The sequence below is a fragment of the Mus caroli genome, unplaced genomic scaffold (assembly GCF_978045245.1).
Source record: "Mus caroli unplaced genomic scaffold, Mus_caroli_1 scaffold_9, whole genome shotgun sequence".
NCBI classification, from domain to species: domain Eukaryota; kingdom Metazoa; phylum Chordata; class Mammalia; order Rodentia; family Muridae; genus Mus; species Mus caroli.
Genome location: NW_028227264.1, coordinates 43,870,611 through 43,888,958, shown reverse-complemented (window position 1 = coordinate 43,888,958; position 18,348 = coordinate 43,870,611). Strand labels below are relative to the sequence as shown.

The 18,348-nt window shown below is 35.4% G+C and overlaps 1 protein-coding gene across 6 annotated transcripts in view; it reads left to right on the top strand.

The window, feature by feature from the left end:
• The first annotated feature begins 1,288 nt into the window (after positions 1-1,288).
• Lin28b (lin-28 RNA binding posttranscriptional regulator B) overlaps positions 1,289-18,348 on the top strand; it is a 110,399-nt gene continuing 93,339 nt past the window's right edge. Inside the window, exons 1-5 of one of the 6 annotated variants that reach the window (XM_029482249.2) lie at positions 1,289-1,839; positions 8,728-8,776; positions 12,434-12,477; positions 14,727-14,980; positions 15,819-16,000. In XM_029482249.2, coding sequence (XP_029338109.1) covers positions 14,971-14,980; positions 15,819-16,000 — 192 coding nt within the window. In that variant the 5' untranslated portion in view covers positions 1,289-1,839; positions 8,728-8,776; positions 12,434-12,477; positions 14,727-14,970. Of the gene's footprint in view, positions 1,840-8,727; positions 8,777-12,433; positions 12,478-14,685; positions 14,981-15,818; positions 16,001-18,348 lie in introns of all 6 variants that reach the window. The other 5 variants (XM_029482248.2, XM_029482250.2, XM_085842807.1 and 2 more) reach the window with 5 other exon arrangements.

Genomic DNA, 18,348 nt, shown 5'->3' with positions numbered 1-18,348 from the left:
TATCTTAAATGTAAGTAATAGTAAGTCCGCCATTTTGGATTGTTTCACGTAGCAGGATGAAATCTTACGTGCCAGTGTTTCCTTGAGGTCCTTTCTGTGGGTTTGTTTTTATATGTAGGTTTTAAGGCTGTCGTGTAATATTACTGTTCACAGACGTAATTTCTCCCGGAAATATTTTTTATGCTTAGAATTGTAAACGCAAGAGAAAATACATCGTGTTCTTTTATTATTGTAGGGATTTTTTTTTTCTCAAAAATATTGTAGTAGTGAGGTGGCAGTGACATCTATCTAGTATTATAGTGATTTAAAACATTTTACAATATTTCTGGAAAACTAAAAATAATTTTTTCTTCACCTATCACGAAATTATGATTTTTTTTGTGTGTGTGTGTGTTTAACATTTAGCTGAACACTAATGAAAAATGGCCTTTTAAAACAAATGTTAAAGTCTAACAGTAAATTAATAAAATAAATAGTAAATAAAATGTCACGATCTTATCATACAGATCTTTAAAGGAAGCCTTTAGCAATTCAAGTCCTTGGAAATGTGTCAATTTTGTAATTTTAATAAATGTAAATTGGTGAGACGACATCTTTCTCCTCAGTATTTGACATTTGATAGAACTGAATTAGTCTGTACGTTAATTCATTTCAAAAGAATATGATATAACAATTTCCATTTAAATTAGTAATAAGTTCCTAGTTCCTGTTGAGAGTTCTCAGAAATATTTTTATTAAATATTAATGTTTATTTCTCTTTATGTATATGAACTACTGAAGTGTAAATGTACCTGGTTTCTTAAAGACCTCGAGGAATTAAACTGCCACAGGCTTTTAACAAGGGAAGGAAGATTTTCATGAGTGAGGACTTTTAGAGTTTCATGATTTACAAGTAGGATCAGCTGATTTGTTTCTTGATAATAAAATATCTTAAGTGATTAAGGAATTTAATATATTTAGTGCAGATTGCTAATATGAATGAACTGTTTATGAATACTTTGCAATAGATTTAGGACCAATGATCTGATGATTATATGACCTTTTACCCTTTCAAATAATGAGTGTATTTTAATATGTGTTCTGTAACCAAACTTCTTTGAGAAAGAATGAAAAATTTGTTGTGAGATTAAACTTGAGGTAAATACAAAATACGCTGAACCAGAGTCTTTGTAAATAAAGCACATTGAGATCCGAAACACCTACGCTTAGTTTTCAGGATGACTTATTTTAAAGGGCGTTGCACATGTAACTTCCCAAACCCACTAAACTTTGAGTAAAGCGGTGGATAAAAGTTTTGTTTTTGTATTGACTCTGATGAAAGAAGAGGTAGGTGGGTCTTGTCTTACCTGTTTGAAACTTTAATCTTTATTGGTATCTGATCTGGTCACGTTTGGATTTCATAGCAGATTGCTATAATACTTTAAAATTCATTAATAGAAGAGAAAATACACTCCTAAACAAAAGGTATATTCATGGCATTCTATAGGTGCAGGGACTGGTATCTTTAAAATAGTTGAAGTGATACCACATTTTCCCAAGCTCTGATCAGGAGATGATTTATATACATCTTAGTTCATGGTTGATTAAGATAAAAATAGAAATATGGAGATGAGTCATCTTAGAGGTCATTATTAAAGCTCCTTATCATGAAAGAAACATTAAAGTATTTCAGTAGGTAAAGGGTTATTTGGCCTATTTTAGAACTTTCTTTTGTCTTAAAATTACCAAATGGTTAAAGATGTTGTATTTAAATGCTTTAGAACCAATACTTGCTTTTCTTGTCCTTTAAAGGTAATGCATTTTCTTTATAAACAATCACTGTTTTTGATGAATTACAAGGTAAGCAAACATTTCTTGCTGCCAAGCAGAACAATGAGAATTCTTTAGATCTAGATATATAAAATTGATTTACTCATCCTTATCTAGAAATGTGATTTATAGGATTATATTGGTTTGAAAACTTACCATGTATATGCTTAATGATATTGTGCTGAACCTCTGACAGGGTGAGTCTGTGAAGTCGCTGACCACAGTGCTGAACCAAGACAGCCATATTGGTCCCTAGTCAATCTACCTGAAAACTGTACACAGAAATTGTGTGGCGGTTCAAGGAGAAATTTGTATATTTGTGTTATATATATTTTTTTCATTTAATGAATTTTTACCCAATTGTACTGTAAATCAGAAGATATGATAAAGAAAATTTATTCCCAAGGTATATTAATTTACTGTTCTGCATTGATTTTGAATAATAGTATAAAATAAGTAGGATCAGTGCTAGAGATTTTCTCATTTTTTGAAAGCTGTCACTTCCTGACAACAAGACTTTAAAACTAGTTTAGTCAACTAGTTTTAACCCCCAATCTGTGATTTTAGTTGATGGTAGTGCAAGGCTGTACATCAGTTTTTATTTGCGAGTTTGATTGAGGTTTATATTTTGACACCATGAAAATCAGTATCAAAATGTGTGGTTATCAAATACCAAACTATAAACTATATGTGAAATAAATCCTGCTTAGAAATAACAATACGAACAATTTCCAAAAGAATATAAATTTTGAGATTGTCTTGATCTAGCACTTCAGGGAAGTTTATGTTGTTAGAGGCAAGACAGACATCAGAGTTTAAGTGGTCACAGTGATTGATAATGCTGAAGTTCTACATTGTGAGACAGGAGGAAGTTTGTGAGAAACTGTCAAGATTACCTGAAGAGGATTGTGTAATGAACAAATTCATTATTGCAGCAAGAAAAGTACTATTTTAAGCATAGAACTTTGGCATTATTTTCCAAAAATAGAATGAATTGATATGCAGGATCAAATTAAGGATCAAAGGTGGCAAACCAAGACAAAGGGCATATGGCTCATTTTCAAGCATTCAGCTTCTAGGTTTTTTTTTTTTTTTTCCTTCTTCCATGTTTGAACAAAAGCTTAGTTATATAGAAAAAAGACCTGGTGTTGAATGGCTAGTTCCAATGACGGAAGAGCATGTTTCAGATTGTTCAGATGTTTCCACCCAGTGTTGCTTTTGCATATTTATGAATGTCAGAGTTACAATGCTACTTTTTTGTTTTGTCAGATAATCTATGCAGTAGTTATCAAATTTTTCAAAAACATTTCAATTACAATATTTTGAACTACATACGAAGGTATATGTTTTGGCAGACTAAAAATTTTAGAAATCTGTAAAGGAAAAAAGTAGTCCCGGTTTCACCTCTGTTAATTAAAACGCTATTGATTTTTGTATAATGTCTTTTTATATAATATGATATTATAACATATTAGTTCATTGTCAGTAATATAACCACAAGCATGTTTTTATTAAACTAGAATGTTTTTAATAATCAAGCTATTTAGAGGATGCTGAAAGTTCTAGTATTTAACTTTGTCTCTGGTAGCATAATAGTTTAAGCATTAATGTATATTAAAACTAAAAATATGTCAAATAAAATGTTGTTAACATTGTAATTACATAGAGCCATTCAGTTTTACTTGGAATCACTTTGTGTACTCCAAAGGAAGCTATTTTAAAGACAATCTGGGCCTTCAAAATCCTGTTACTAGCTAGCTTGTCACTGTTTGATTTTCTCTTTCATCTGAAACAAATTTTGCAGTTTTTTCTTCTTTTAATGTGACTTTTGAGCTGTTATAAAACTATTGTTTCATGTGTTAGAAAGTACATGCATTTGCATTAGGAAAACCATTTTGCTATATCCCATTTGTATTGTAACTCAACTGTATTGTTTACATTTAATTTAGAGTTGTTTAGCAATTAGCATTTGTAACACGATCATTACCTTCACATAGGCTTGACAGTATGCTGGTTGAATGAAATTTTAAATTCCTAGATTGAATTATTTATTGGAATTGTTTATTACAGCCTTTGAAGAGGTGGTAGACATGAAGCCAGTAAAATTTCAGATTGCAAAATAACTGAAAAGTTACATTAATCGTTTTGATTCAGCAATATTATAAATATTGCTCTTATAAGTTAACTTGGATACTTTGCACATGTGAAAAATAATGTGATTTTTTTCCATGGGTAACAAAATTCTCTAAGTTTAATTTTTAAATGTTTTATGACATTTTCTTGTCCTAAAATTTCAGTAACCTAAGATTTTTTTTTAAACTATGAAACTGCATGTATTTGTGTTTCATTTTAGAATGTTAGTCTTTACCTTTGTACGATTGATAGATAACATACATGATGTGTCCAATTCTTACTAAAATTAGTAGGATATTAAGTTGAGTTAAAAGGTAATTTATTCTGATTTTATGTAGGACTTGAATTTTGTCTGTTGACTAAATTTGTAACAAATTATTAAAGTATGATTTTTAACTATTAAACATTTTAAGAGTATAACCTAAGAATATTTTGATAGTACATTTTGATAAAAATTCTTCAATTTTACGTTTAATATTTTGTATGTGTATGTTGTATTTTAAGTTATTGTCAGTAAGTATTGTGCTTTTTTTGATTTTTCTCTGGTGTTACATGCTTGCTATATGACTTTTACCAGTCTTGTTTAAAACTGTTTTCTGAGCTATTTTAAGAAAACACATCTGTTGCCTATTTTGCTTTGTAGAAATCTATTTGATACAGTAAAATAGACTACTTTTTGCTCTAAGCTGTAGGTTGAATATTTACTGTTAATATAGTTATATCAGTTTAGTCAGTACCAATAATTAAAAATATCTAATATCTCTTAAAAGGTTGGAAAATTGTGGAATAATCCTTCTATGGTGAATATTATTCTTGGTTGCTAAATTACTTTTTGCTGAGATAAAGCTAGCTTCCCTTTAATTATATTAATTTAATTATATTAGGAATAAAAGTTCACAAGAAACAAAATTCAGAGTAATATGTTTTATACTTGTGTTTTTAAAATTCATTACTCATTTTTGTAGGTTTAACAGTTTGTCAGTATTTGATTGAATGAATTAATTCAAAGCAAGAGTCATTTTCCTATGCAGTTAGATACTATAGAGGATTTTAGCATCATATAACAATATTTTTATGTATTTTAATGAGAAACATAAAGTTTAGCGTTTGTAATACAGAATGATTATAAGTAAGGTAGTTTTAAAGCAGAAGTGGTGTATGTGTGTGTACATGTATGTATCTGTATGTTTGTCTTTGTCTGCATGTATTGAGCCCAGTAACTCATGCATGCTAGGCAGTCTACCATCTAAGCTAACATTCTTAGCCCCTGTATATTTAAAACAAACTAAAACTGAAGTTATATATGAATGTTGTAGATTCAATAGTCACTCAACTCACTTTCTTATGAACATTTTTTTTTTCTTTTTTGTGAAGTCTTTTTTTTTTCCCCAGTCATAAAAGCCACACTGCTATAGGAATTATTTTTTCAAACTACATATCAAAACCAGGTGGTGGCGGCACATGCCTTTAATCTTAGCACTTGGGAGGTACTTCTGAGTTTGAGGCCAGCATGGTCTACAGAAAAGGTTCCAGGACAGCTAGAGCTACACCAGAGAAACCCTGTCTCAAACAAACAAACAAATCCTCAAGACAAACACCACCAACCAATCAAAACCCAACAAAAACAAACTAAACATTAGTGACTGCAGGATGAGTTATAATGAGCTAAGTATCTTCCCTGGCCACAGAGCCCAGGGAAGTTGGAAGAAAGAGCATCTTTTCCTGAGGCTATTCGGGGACATTACAGACCAGTGTTCCAGGGTAGAAACATCTTACTCAGGAAGAAGTACAAAGAAGAGCTGCAAGTGGAGATCTACATGATGAGCAGGGATTAGTCTAGAGAAATGGCAGAGAAATGCAATCTAAGATTTTAGTTCAGTTTTAATGAAAGTTAATAAGCTGTTATGCTCCTAAAGTATTTTAGGAAATACTTCCTGAAGTATTTTAGAAAAGTCAGATATTAAATAAAAACACCCATATGTGAAATATAAGTTAGCTATTTTTTTGTACTACTATGGTACGTACGCATTTAAGTAACTTTTCTTTTGAAAATGTAAAAAATATGAATGTTTAATTTTTAATTAATTGCATGTAACATTTACCTATCAAATTCCAACTGTAGTCATTCAGTAAATAGTATATGCATTGATTGTAGTCCATTTTTAAACTTCATTCTGACTACAAACTCTTAATTTGGATAAACTGTATGACATATTTGTAATTCCAGCAGACTGAGTCAAGAAGATAGCAAGTTCTGGGCCAGGATGAACTGCAGAGTGATACCCTGTCTTCAAAAACAAAAGGAAAGGAATTAGAAAAATTGAAGTCAGATTACCTCCTGAGAGCATGTAGCTTTGAGGCAGTGCCTTGTGCAAGGTTCTGGTTTTAGTACAGCAAAAAAACCAGTGTCACATAGGTGAATTTTTGTTTGTTTGTTTTTTTGTTTTTCAAGACAGTGTTTCTCTGTATTGCCCTGGCTGTCCTGGAACTCACTCTATAGACCAAGCTGGCCTTGAACTCAGAAATCCGCCTGCCTCTGCCTCCCAAGTGCTGGGATTAAAGGCGTGCACCACCACCGCCTGGCACATAGATTAATTTTATGTAATAATTTTATTTCCTGTTGAAAGAATGAACTCTATATTATAAACTATATGAACTTCATAATACAAAATTTCTTATATGAGTTTGCATAATGAAAAATCCAAGTATTATTCAAGTTGCTTGGCTTCCTTTTCCTTTTTAGTTACTTTGAACTCTGGATCCTCCTTTCACAATTAAGAATTTTTGTTTGTTTGTTTTTGAGAATGGGTCTTCTTATGTAGTCTTGACTGTCCTGGAGCTGGCTGAGTAGACAAAGTCTATCTCCAGGGGAGTCTGACACCCTCTTTTGACACTTCAAGACTCTGTATGCAGATGTGTACACCTACATGCAGAGACACACATAAATAGAAAATAAAATGAATGGGGTCTTGTTCAAGGCTGCCCTTGAAATCAAGGAATCAAGGTTTGTGTCTGTTTGTGTGCGGATCTGTGTGTGTGTGTGTTGTGTCTGTGTTTTTGTGTGTGTGTGCGTGTGTGTGATGATTTCCCTGCAACCACCTGAGTGCTGAGATTAAGACATATACCATTATGTCTGGTTATTTTTGCAAGCCAAAGCTCTACTGAGATAATAATTTATAATACACACACATAAACCAGTTGAGAAAAAAGACCCGAGATACACACCTCATAGAGAGCTAGTTTGAATAATATTTACTGAGGTTGTTAAAGTTATGACCTGTCTTGGTTGTAAGCACAGAATAGCTGAAGTTGTTAAAGTGCAGAAGTTCCTGCACCTTTGTTATGTTCTTTTATTGTGTTAAAAAAAAATTGAGTCAGCATACAGTAGAACTGAGTACCTGGGAAAGCCTCCATTTCCTTTTGAGAGGACAGAGATTATGACTTAAGTATTTGCACCTAGTAGGGTTTTTTTTCCCTTTCTCTTTCTTTTGTTTGTTTGTGTTTTCTTTTTCTTCCCTCCCTTTCTTACCCCCCAAATGTGTGTGTGTGTGTGTGTGTGTGTGTGTGTGTGTGTATTTATCTAGTAGATACAGAATTTAAAACTTAGGTAAGGAAAGATAAGCATTGTGTTTTTCAAGACAGGGTTTCCCTGTGTAGCCCTGGCTGTCTTGGAACATGTTCTGTAGACCACCAGGCTGACCTCAATTTCAGATCTGCCTGCCTCTGCTTCCCAAGTACTGGGATTAAAAGTGTAAGCCACCACATCTGAATTAATACTTAGATTTTCTTTTAAAATTTGAGTTAATAGGTATTTGATGTCTTTAAATATAGCTAATTTTTAATTAATTAAATATATTACTATTCAAGTAATTTTATCTTTAAAAAGTATTTGAAATTGTATATTTGTGGTACCCAATGCTCCAGAGGCAGGCAGATTTCTGAACGCAAGCTCAGCCTGTTCTATATAGTGAGTTCTAGGACAGCTAGTGCTACAGTCTTTTCTGCTCCTACCCAAAAGGATTTGAAGACAGGCACAGTAAATCACATCTGTAATCCCAGGAGTCGTGAGGCGGAGGCAGAAGGACTGCTCTCTGTTTGAGGCTAGCCTAGGCTACATAGTTGAGACTCTTGTCTCAAAAAATTAGAAAAACCGAGTGTTTGAGAGTAACAGATCTAATTACTCAGTGGTATAGGATTTTAATTAGTTTCTCCGGAACATGATTAATTTCTTATGATTTATCTTCTAAAATATGTCTGACTAGATGGTTTTATCAAGAAGCATGGTATTGTAGGTTAGCTAGATTTTTAAGTGAAAAAAAATTTATATACTTTAATTAAACTATAAAATTCAGTATTAAAAATGTAGCCAGCTGCGGTGGCTCACACCTGTAATCCCAGAAGCATGTGAGTTAGAAGCCAGCCTGGTCTTTAAGAGAGTTTTAGGATGGCCAGGGCTATTACACAGAGAAAACTTGTCTCAAAACAAATAAACAAACAAACAAAATATTTAAAGCTACATCATAAAATTGTGATTACTATATCTGAGTGCTCTTGTTTTTTTTTTTTGTTTTTTTTTGTAAGGCAATGTCCCTTGATAGAAGTAACAGATAAGTTTATGGCAAACGGTTATCAGCTCATCGAGGTGATTTTTGTAAAGACTAGTTTGCAGGTGACTTCACAGAGTTTAAATATGGACATCTGTTGTTTCTAATGTGTCGGTAAGTTGCAGAAGCAGACATTAAATAGGCAACTGTCGTAGCACTGACTTGAACTCTCTGATTTTAGGTTCTTCAGAAGATGATGAGGTCATTCAACCAGGGTTCATCGGCCCCAGGTTAGTCTGTTTTATAAAGTAAATGTTTTACTTAACCTAGTGCCTGGCACATGTGAGGACTTGATTTGTCCAGTTTGATTTTTCCACATGGGGAAGATTGGCATTGCAACCTAGTATACTCCATCCAGAATATTCCATTTATAAAACCGCTGTTCCACCACAGTTGTGCAGGTGGTGCGTTCTACTTACCTCAACCTTCTGTTTGATAGTGTTTGGTTTTGTGATTTTTCTTTTCTCAGACAGGTAACATACTTAAACATTTATGGAGACAAATCCAATGCTTTTTCATTTCTGTGATTCCCAGTAGGTGTTAACAAATACCTGTTGAATTAAAGTACAGATAGAGTGGTGTTTTCAAATAATTCACTGTATGTAAAGTGGACTTGTGAGCCTCCTCGCTTCATTAATGCAGGCTGCATCATTTATATTGCTCTTCACTATAGTTACTAAAATCTGCTCATTATCCTATTGTAAAATGGAGTTTCTTGAAGTTAAACCTAGACTTTAGACATGGAATTTTATTATTTATATTATTGATTTTTTTCAGTAATACTCTTATTGGTAATATTATGTTACTCTGGCATTTGCCCTAATGAGTTAAAAATGTGTCTAAGGTTGGTTGGTTTGTTTTTCTTGTCTTGTTTTTTGAGAGAGGGTCTCACTGTGTGGCATTGCCTAGCCTGAAACTTGCCATGTAAACCAGGCTGACCTGGAACTCACAGGAATATGGCCAGCTCTGCTTTGAGTTCTGTAATTGGAATTAAGTGTGTGTGCCTCCACACCTGGCTCTGGCTGAGTCATAGATTAGTGTACCTTTGAAAACACCCCATAAGAGTTGTGAGTCACAAAACTATAATGATTTATAATGAAATGATATTTTAATATTAAATTTACTAATAAGGATTGTATAGCCAGAGTAAGGATCAATAGTCAATGATGCCTTTGGGCAAGCACTATCTTTGTGGAATGAAACTTAACATGTTGATGATGCTCTAGTGAGTTTCACTGTTAAAAGTTGCTACAAATATTAATATATCACTTCTTACTGTTGATTATAGAGTTTTTCTGGAGGTAAATTGAATTCTTAGGCATTTGTTTGGAAAACATGTTGACACCAATGTGTTAAATGACTGCAATAAAGTTTTTCTGTTCTTCTTGATGAAAAGAAAGTTGGAGAAAAGAGGTACTATTTTTACATAAGGGAGGTTGTTTCTGTAGGCTGAGCTTTAAGCAGAAAGGCTCTGACTATCAATGGGACTTGATGCCCCAGCCGTTCAGGTAGGAATCAGAGACTGCCAGCCAGGATGGAGGTGGGGCTGGACTCCCAGCCTGCAGATTTGAGCTAGATGATTATTTCCCAGGATTTGTTTCCAAGCCTCTCATCTTTCTACTCCCCACCTTTTTTCCAGCTTCCTATTTCTGTTATGATCAGTAAACTCTTCAGAGTAAATATTGAAATAATCCTAAGAGGTAGAGCATACTCTTTTCATCTAATTATTTGGTTTTTATGAGATGAACTTTTATATAATTAACCTGTAAATGATTTTAGGGGAAGGAGAATTAAATATGTGTACATTGTGTTTTTCATTCTATACATTCAGACATTTCTATTTACTATAAAGTAATCTTGAGTTATGAAGCATACATGCACAAGTAACACAAGTGGAAAATGGTGCCTATATTTAAGTTCTTTTGTGATATTTTGAATAGTTATATAAAGTTTATTTATTATTAGATGATTGTTTATAAAGTTACCATTTTAACTAAAATAGTTTACAAAAGTATTTGTTGAACATAGTTTAGAAAATATGTAAGAAATACTCAATTTTTATTTCCTTTTATTGCAAGAGAAATGCTGTTGCAACAGAATTTTGCTAGATTTTCAAAATAACATTTTACAAATAGTAGCTTTAAAATAATGCCTCATTTATGAATTCTGTTCATCCAAGTTTTGTTTTACTGCAAAAGTACAATTATAAATAGCTTGGTTTGGTAAAAGTGATTTAAATGAAAAACTTTAGATTTATGATAGTAGTAAGTTCCTCTGTTTCCACACTAGTCTCCAAACAATATAATTCAGAAGGCATCTAAATAATATTTTAAAGAGATTTTTGACAACTGAATAACTCTAAGAAGAAAAATTGTTTGAAGTCAGGACATTTTTTTTGTCTCCCGGTTTTAAAAACCAATTTGAACGAGACCGGAATTTTGGTTTTGGGAACAAAAACAAAACGCCTTATTTTCTGGGTACCTTTGCCGGGGGTTTCATTTCCTATGACTCCCTGTTTTAATCCACCATGGAGTACTTCACTGAAACACTGGGAGTGGCTGGAGTCGGATCAGTTTACCCCGACGCAGGTCGATAGCCTTTGCCCACGATCATGCGGGAACCGAAGGGGTCCCTAAATCCACAGTCTCCTCCCACCCTCCGCTTATTCTAGATCCTTCCGAGAAAGGCGCTGCTGTGTTAGCTACTTGCCAGGCTCCCAACTGCAGGCTCCGCATCTTGCTAATTTTAAGCATGGCCGGTGGGGGCGGGGGCAGTTACTTTCTGAGTCTCTCCCGAGTCTCCTTGCTTAGATTTAGAACATTCTGGAATCTCAGAGATAAAAGATCAAATTATAAATGGGAAAGGTCTAAAAAAAGGTCTAGATTGGGGCTAAAGTTTTGTCCTAGTGGTGAAGATAAGGGCTTCTTTTGTTTGTTTTGAAGAACAAGATGACAAATGTTTAAAAGTCCCTTGAAGGACTGAATTTCTAGGGGGAAGATGGTGGAATAAAGGGGAAAAGGGTAAGGGGGTAGGAGACAGAAAGGTGAGAAAATTGCTGGGTGGAAAAGAAAGGAAAGGGTAGGTATGCAAACCCCAGAATCCGACCCTGGGATCTAGGGGCCCTGGAGCCTAGGGGACTCTGGGGGCAGAAGCTGCACAGGAAAGTGCTAGCTGCCAAGACAGAGGCAGAGCTGCTGAGCTCTGCTTAGTTGCAGAGTGAACGCCCAGGAGGTCTAGTCTCAGCAGTGCCTCAGCCCCTCAATAGTTTTCACAGGAACCAAAACACTGCTTCTGCTTTAATAGAATTATACTCAGCTTCTAACAGTGAGCAGGGTCGGTCGGGCTTCTTGCAGAATGTTGTTACAGAGCAATTCAGTTGAAAAAACGTGATCACCTTTAAAAAAAAAAAAACTGGGAAACCCAAGCCTCATATCCAGAGGACTTGGGGTAGATTGTTTGTCATCCCTTCCCTCCGGTATTAAGTTGAGTCAGGGTAGGACTAGGGCTAATTCTAAAGACATTTTGGAAGAGCTATGATAAATCAAGCTATGAAACATTTGGCTTTTGAAGGTTTATAACATGCATTTTAGTCAAACGCGCGTCTTTCTGGCACTAAAACCAAGTAGGAAATGAGAAAAAAATTAAAACCAGAAGACTTCAGAAGGTGACAAATTGGAAAGCATTGTAGGAGACTCATAAGAATCATTTTATGTGATAGAAGTTCTCTGAGCCTTAAGAGCTTATGGTCAGTTTATAAAAAGGCTCAAAAGATTTGGGGAGGGGGCAGAACCTATTTAAAAGACAGTGCCATATCCTTGAGTTGATGAGATTGTGTCTGCAACTCTCCCCCTTTCCAAATTCCTTCCTTCTTTTCTGTTTCTTTCTAGCCTTCCTTCACCTCTATTTTCCTCTCTTTATGCCCACCCCCAAGGTATGTAAATCCTTAAGTGCCTTAAGTTCTTTGTCAATGAATTTTAGAGATTTTCTCAGGGTTCCCAATTGGAAAAGCCCTCTACATAACTTGAAAGGCTGATGTCCCTCTCAGGAAATGAATGAATTGATAACCTCTGACACCAGTGGCCAGCCTGGTGAACCCTACCTTAATGCTTTGAATACCGGAGGCCCCTAATCAGGTACAACTGTGAGTCCCATAACTGGACCATCCGCTTCATCCAGCAGAAGCGTTCCTACTTCACACACACTAAAGTATAACTGAAATTCGTTAGATCTAAGAAGGCAAGGACCCAGAATCCATGTACTGTGTGTTTGATTCCTACTAGTAAACTTTGATAACTAAAAACAAACTTGTAGATAAAATGTAATTCACCATAAACCAAAATTTATGGGCCTGTTAACTTTTTGAGACTTTTGCGTAAATATCCGGTAAACTATCCCAATTTTCATGGATACTTTTCCAGGTTATTTGATATTAGATTTTTAAAAGGTATTTTATTTTAATTACAAAAAATAACATTTAGATTTTTATTGTTTATAATGTATAATATAACAAGTGTGATAGTAATCCATTTCTACTATTAAGATAATGTTTAGTAAATGCTTGGTTGACAAACAACTTCTTTAGAATGTGGGACTTGTTACTCTTGGAAAATCCCTTGGATTTTAAGGTTTTTTTTTCTCTCCACCGGCTGGCACATTGTTATCCTTCTCAAAATAAATAAAAGCTTGCCTCCTTCCTTTCCAACAAAAGAAAGACCAGATTAAAAAAAATCTTTCCAAATTGATCAGTTTTGATTGGACACCATTTATCACAAACAGCTGAAAATAATTTATTTCTTTATGCATCGATTAATTTCAGATCTGAGTCAATTATTTTTAGGTTTTCAGCATGAGGAGGAGTGTTAATAACTGTGCTGTGTGGACTTTTCATAATCCCAACATTTTAGTTTGTGTGAAGCACTGTGTGGGCTGGCTAGAGAGATAGGGTGAGGGGTGTACGGGCATGGTGGGGGAGGGTCAGCTGGTAGCTTTGAAGAAGGGAAGTGGTATCTACAGTTTTTCTGTAAACTGCTTGTTTAAGAAAATGGGGGGATGGGGTAGTGAAAGACTGGTGGAAGCCTTATAATGTTTCAAAACAGGTAATTTATTTTAAAGAAACAAAGCACTTCTAGTTAATATACAGTGTTTTTTTAAAACATTCGATAAGGTGGTTAGTACCGTTACAAACACAACAAAAACAATTTGAAAAGCAAAAAGTGTTGATGCAGAGGGCCAACAGGAAGGGACGGGAGGAGCCCATAGCGATTAGTCTCATGCATTTGACCGACCTGCTTGCTGGCAGTAGACCTCTAAGATGTCAGGGTCCAGTTAATATTAGGCGGATTTACCTTTCCCCTATGCGCCCTCTCCCCCGACCCCAGCAGCGGAGGCTTTTTTCTTTTACAGTCGCCTCTCCTGCATCCCTCTTTACCTCCTTGCGCTGCCTCCCCAACCCCCCCTGCGCTGAGTCTGCTGCTCTTGGGGAACAATCACCACTGATTGAGGTTCACTCTACGTTAGGCTGGAAAACTGGGCTGTAATTTAGGAAGTCATTAATCACATCTCCTCCCCCGGAAAGAGATGTCGGAGAAACCTGTGAAGTATAATTTCTTCTATACTTCTCAAAAATGTTCAGATATGAGCAACACTATTTGATAGGAAATTAGTAGTGATTTTTTTCAGTAGGATTTTATTTCAAATTGAAAAAAAAATCATGTTGAAATTAGTTGTGATTTTGCCTTTTGGTAGGTTTATGTTACCAATATCTGAAGTTAATTGTTATATAATTAAATTTAAATTTGGACTTAGGAATTGTGTATTTTCCTCTACAAATTAAATATTAATGTTCCCTAAGGTGGTTTGGTGCTGTGAAATAGCAGAATCCCTATGGGGTGTATATATGTGGGGAATAATTACATCAGTTGCTTTATTTAAATGGCTCCCCCTATGAGATTAGAGAAGCTTGTGTGTAGAGCAGGCGTGTGCACATACACTGCCTTTTTAAACCAGCGATTCACAAGGGCCCTTCGTTTAAATAATACAAAATCAGCATTCTGATTAATCATAAAGAAGCGTCCCAGATTGTCTTTAAGATAACATGTTTGAGTTTTTCGTGCTCATTCATAAATTATTTTGATGTCAGCACAGATGAAATGGCGATTGGTTATCTCTTCCTCTTGCCAGCCCCTTAAGGATCCGAGGTGAATTAGTAGCAAGAAAGCATGTAATTGACAGAGTCACGTGTGCTCAGGGGCCAGAAACCGGAGAGAGAAGAGAAAAAAATCAAAAGAAGGAAAGCACATTAGACCATGCGAACTAAATTTGTGATCGCACAAAATCAAGATGTTAGACTGATGCTGAAGATCACTCCGGTCCAAAGGGAAAGTTTTCATCTCTGGAGTTTGAAGCTGAGGGCCGGTGGGGCAACATGGCCGAAGGTTAATTTTCTTTTCTATTGTTTTACTGTGATTCCTCTCTTCTTTTCTCCCCTGCTTCTCCCCACCACGTAGTTTCTCACCCCTTCTCTCCTTTCCCCCATTACCCTAAGACTGGGCCTTATCTCCCCACCCCCTTAGAGTGCCGTGGGGCTTTGGCAAAACCTATTGTTACAGATCTCCAAAATGTTTTGTACCGCCCACACTGATTCACAACTTGGAAAGCTTTCAGAGGGCTATTGTTTGAATTGTGTGTGTGTGTGTGTGGATGCATGTGTGTGTGTGTGATTACGTGTAGTTTCAGTTAGTGAGTTCAAGAAAACTTTTATACACCTGCCCCCTCCCCCATTCTACCGTAACTTTAATTGAAAGTTAGGGGGAGGGGAATACACATTGCAAATACCCGGGGATTCCAGTCTGCCTCATGTGCATTAACCAGTAGCCAGCCATCCTTAGGATTTCTCTTTTTTTCTTTCTGCTTGCTAGAAAGAACAATCTCGCTGAAAAATTACTCTTCGTAAATTGGAATAGTATTAGGTCAGCAGCCTGTGAGTGGTGTCAGAAGCTGTAACCGTAGAATGTTACTGAGGAAAGGGGCCAGATGAAAAAGTATGCGGCTGTACAGAAACGTGGAAGCTGGCGTGAGCAATGCAGCAATGTGGCTTCCCCTCCCCGACTTTGCTTTTAACCCTTTTTGTTTCGATTTTTTTTTAAGAAGGAAAATGTTTGCCAACCTTTTGTTTTTTATTTTCATGTCTTCTTTTCACAAGCAAAACTTTTTGTTTAGATGAGCACTATATAGAAATGCAGGCTAACTGACTTTTGTCCTCTTCCATGTCAGGCGGGGCAAGCAAAGGTGAAGAGCCAGAAAAACTGCCTGGGCTGGCAGAGGATGAACCCCAGGTTCTGCATGGCACTGGCCACTGTAAATGGTTCAACGTGCGCATGGGATTCGGATTCATCTCCATGATAAGTCGAGAGGGAAACCCCTTGGATATTCCAGTGGATGTATTTGTACACCAAGTAAGCCAGACTTTTTAATCCCCCTTTTACCGGTTTCCATGTGTGGGAGTTGGTGTGTAGTTATGTTAATATACATAGAAAAATATGCTTTTAAGTGTATTGAAATATGGATATATTCGATAAAATCAGGTGATTGTCCAGTTTTCAGATGTGTCCCTGCTAGGGTATATTTTTCTAAATAGAAAATGAAGGCTGGTACTTCACTGACTGGTACAACATAACTCGAGTTGATGTTATTTAGTAAACCTTTCCTTCATTCGACAAGGAAATTGCATTCTAGAAGCGCCCCTTACTATTGGCTTACATTGCCTGGACTTGTGAATGAACGGGAAATACAGGAAGAAACCCTGGGATCCTTACGTTTTCCACAGCCAGTTGGCTTGTTGTAAGAAAGTATAGATAGGCACCCTATATTTTGGATACTTCTAATGACAGTACCACCTGTACTAGTTTATCATTGTCTGTTCTATAGTCATTTGCAGGCTTAGGAAAGAATAATTTGGTTAATAGTAAAATAGAATAGAATGTCATTAACGAAGAGTGGGGTTTGAAGCCATGCCAGAGAAGATTCTTTGTAGCCAAACCTTTAAGAACTCTTTCCTCTTAGGTCATTGATTCAGGGATACTGTCTCTTTAAGAGACCAAATTTTTTAAAAAAAAAGAAAATGCAGCCAAACCTGGCTGTTTAAAACCAGATAGTTGGTTGCACAGTAAATTTCTACAATTGCTTGTGTTGTGTTACAGTTTTTAAGAATAACTTAAATACCAAAGGACAGTCATTGTTTTCCATTTTAAAAAATGTCCCCAGGAAACAATAAATACTTTCCTCATAAATCCCTTTCTATTAGCTAATTGCTTCAGGGGTAAGAAGAGTTTACAGCCTGCACGTAAGGAAAAGAAAAGGTTTCTAGTGAGTTCATAGACAGGAAAGGGTCTCGAGGACAGAGGCTTATTTGGGTTTACTAAGTTAAAAGCAACTGAGTGAGTTTTATGTTGCATGTTGACTGGCGTGGGTCCATGTCTGCAACACTGAAGCTCCTCTGCTAAGCGCTGTGATACCTTCTTACTTGTTCTTGGTGATGTTTACAGCCCATTCTCCAAGGAAGGTCATTTTAAAACACATCTGTAACCGGGAGGAGCATAGCAAACCATTCTGTTTTCATCTGCTGTGCCCTGGTGCTCCTAGCTGTGGGGTTTGTGTTTTTTCTTTCCTCAAGGCCTGGCTGTCATTACTGGTTGTTAACAGAGGAAGGATAATGAAACAATGTAAATAGTAAATAGGTGCTTGGATAAAACCTAGTAAGTTTATGTCACATATTCTGGTGTATTTTTTTCTTTTTCAAAATTTCTTAGATTGAATGACTAAAATTGAAAAATCTGTTTTTTCAGGTTCTTGCTTCTCCCTTGAACCTTTTTAGGTTGTTAAATTGTTCTTTACGATGTCATAAATTTGTTTTATAGATGATAAATGAAAAAATAGAACTTTTTTCTTTGATCACACCTTGAAATAATTTCTTTGTATTTGAGTTTCTAAAATATATTTTAGAAAGATAGAGGTATATTGAAATACTAGCTACTTTACTAACTAGTGTTAGTATTTAGACCTATTAAAGCATCTACTTTAAAGTCTTTAGTAGAGGTGAGATTAATAATCCTATGTACACTGAATTAAAAATACATTGCTGGTAAATTTCATATAATTATTGCTGTTCCATTGTTTTTTAACATTTCCCTTATTCTCTGCACATGTGAAAGGACAGTGATTAAATGAAGGCTCTTAGCATCTAAATTTGAGATTGACAAATAAATTAGCATTATGTGAATTATTACATTGAAGAAAGCAGAGTTCCTGCTGATTCTAGTCTATACTTTTTTTATAAGTAAAAGTTAGATGGTTATAAGTGAGGTATTTAGGGGATTGTGAACTCTGTACAATCAGGTTTGCTTCAGAATTATTCTATAACATGTTAATGGTTTTTAACCTAGCTATTATTTTTAGTGCATAAACATTTTTGCAAGACATGCTGTCAGGTTTTTTTATGTTAAATTACCTTCATTATATTTTTATACTAGTCTACCATATAAGAATATGTATAAAACATTAGAAATTTGAAATGTTTAGCTAGGCCAGTGTTTGTAAGGATATGCCAGTTGGCTTTTTAGCATACTGTACTGTGTTGTGTGTCTGGGGTGATGGCTATGGTTGTGTGTAGAGTCGCTCTTTTGGAGATAAGAGGACAACTCTGAGGAGTTGGTTCTAGGTCACCTCGTAGGTGTTGAACTCAGGTACTTGATTGGCCTGAGGGACAAGTGCTTCCCTTGGTACACCATCTTGCTAGTCCTGTTTG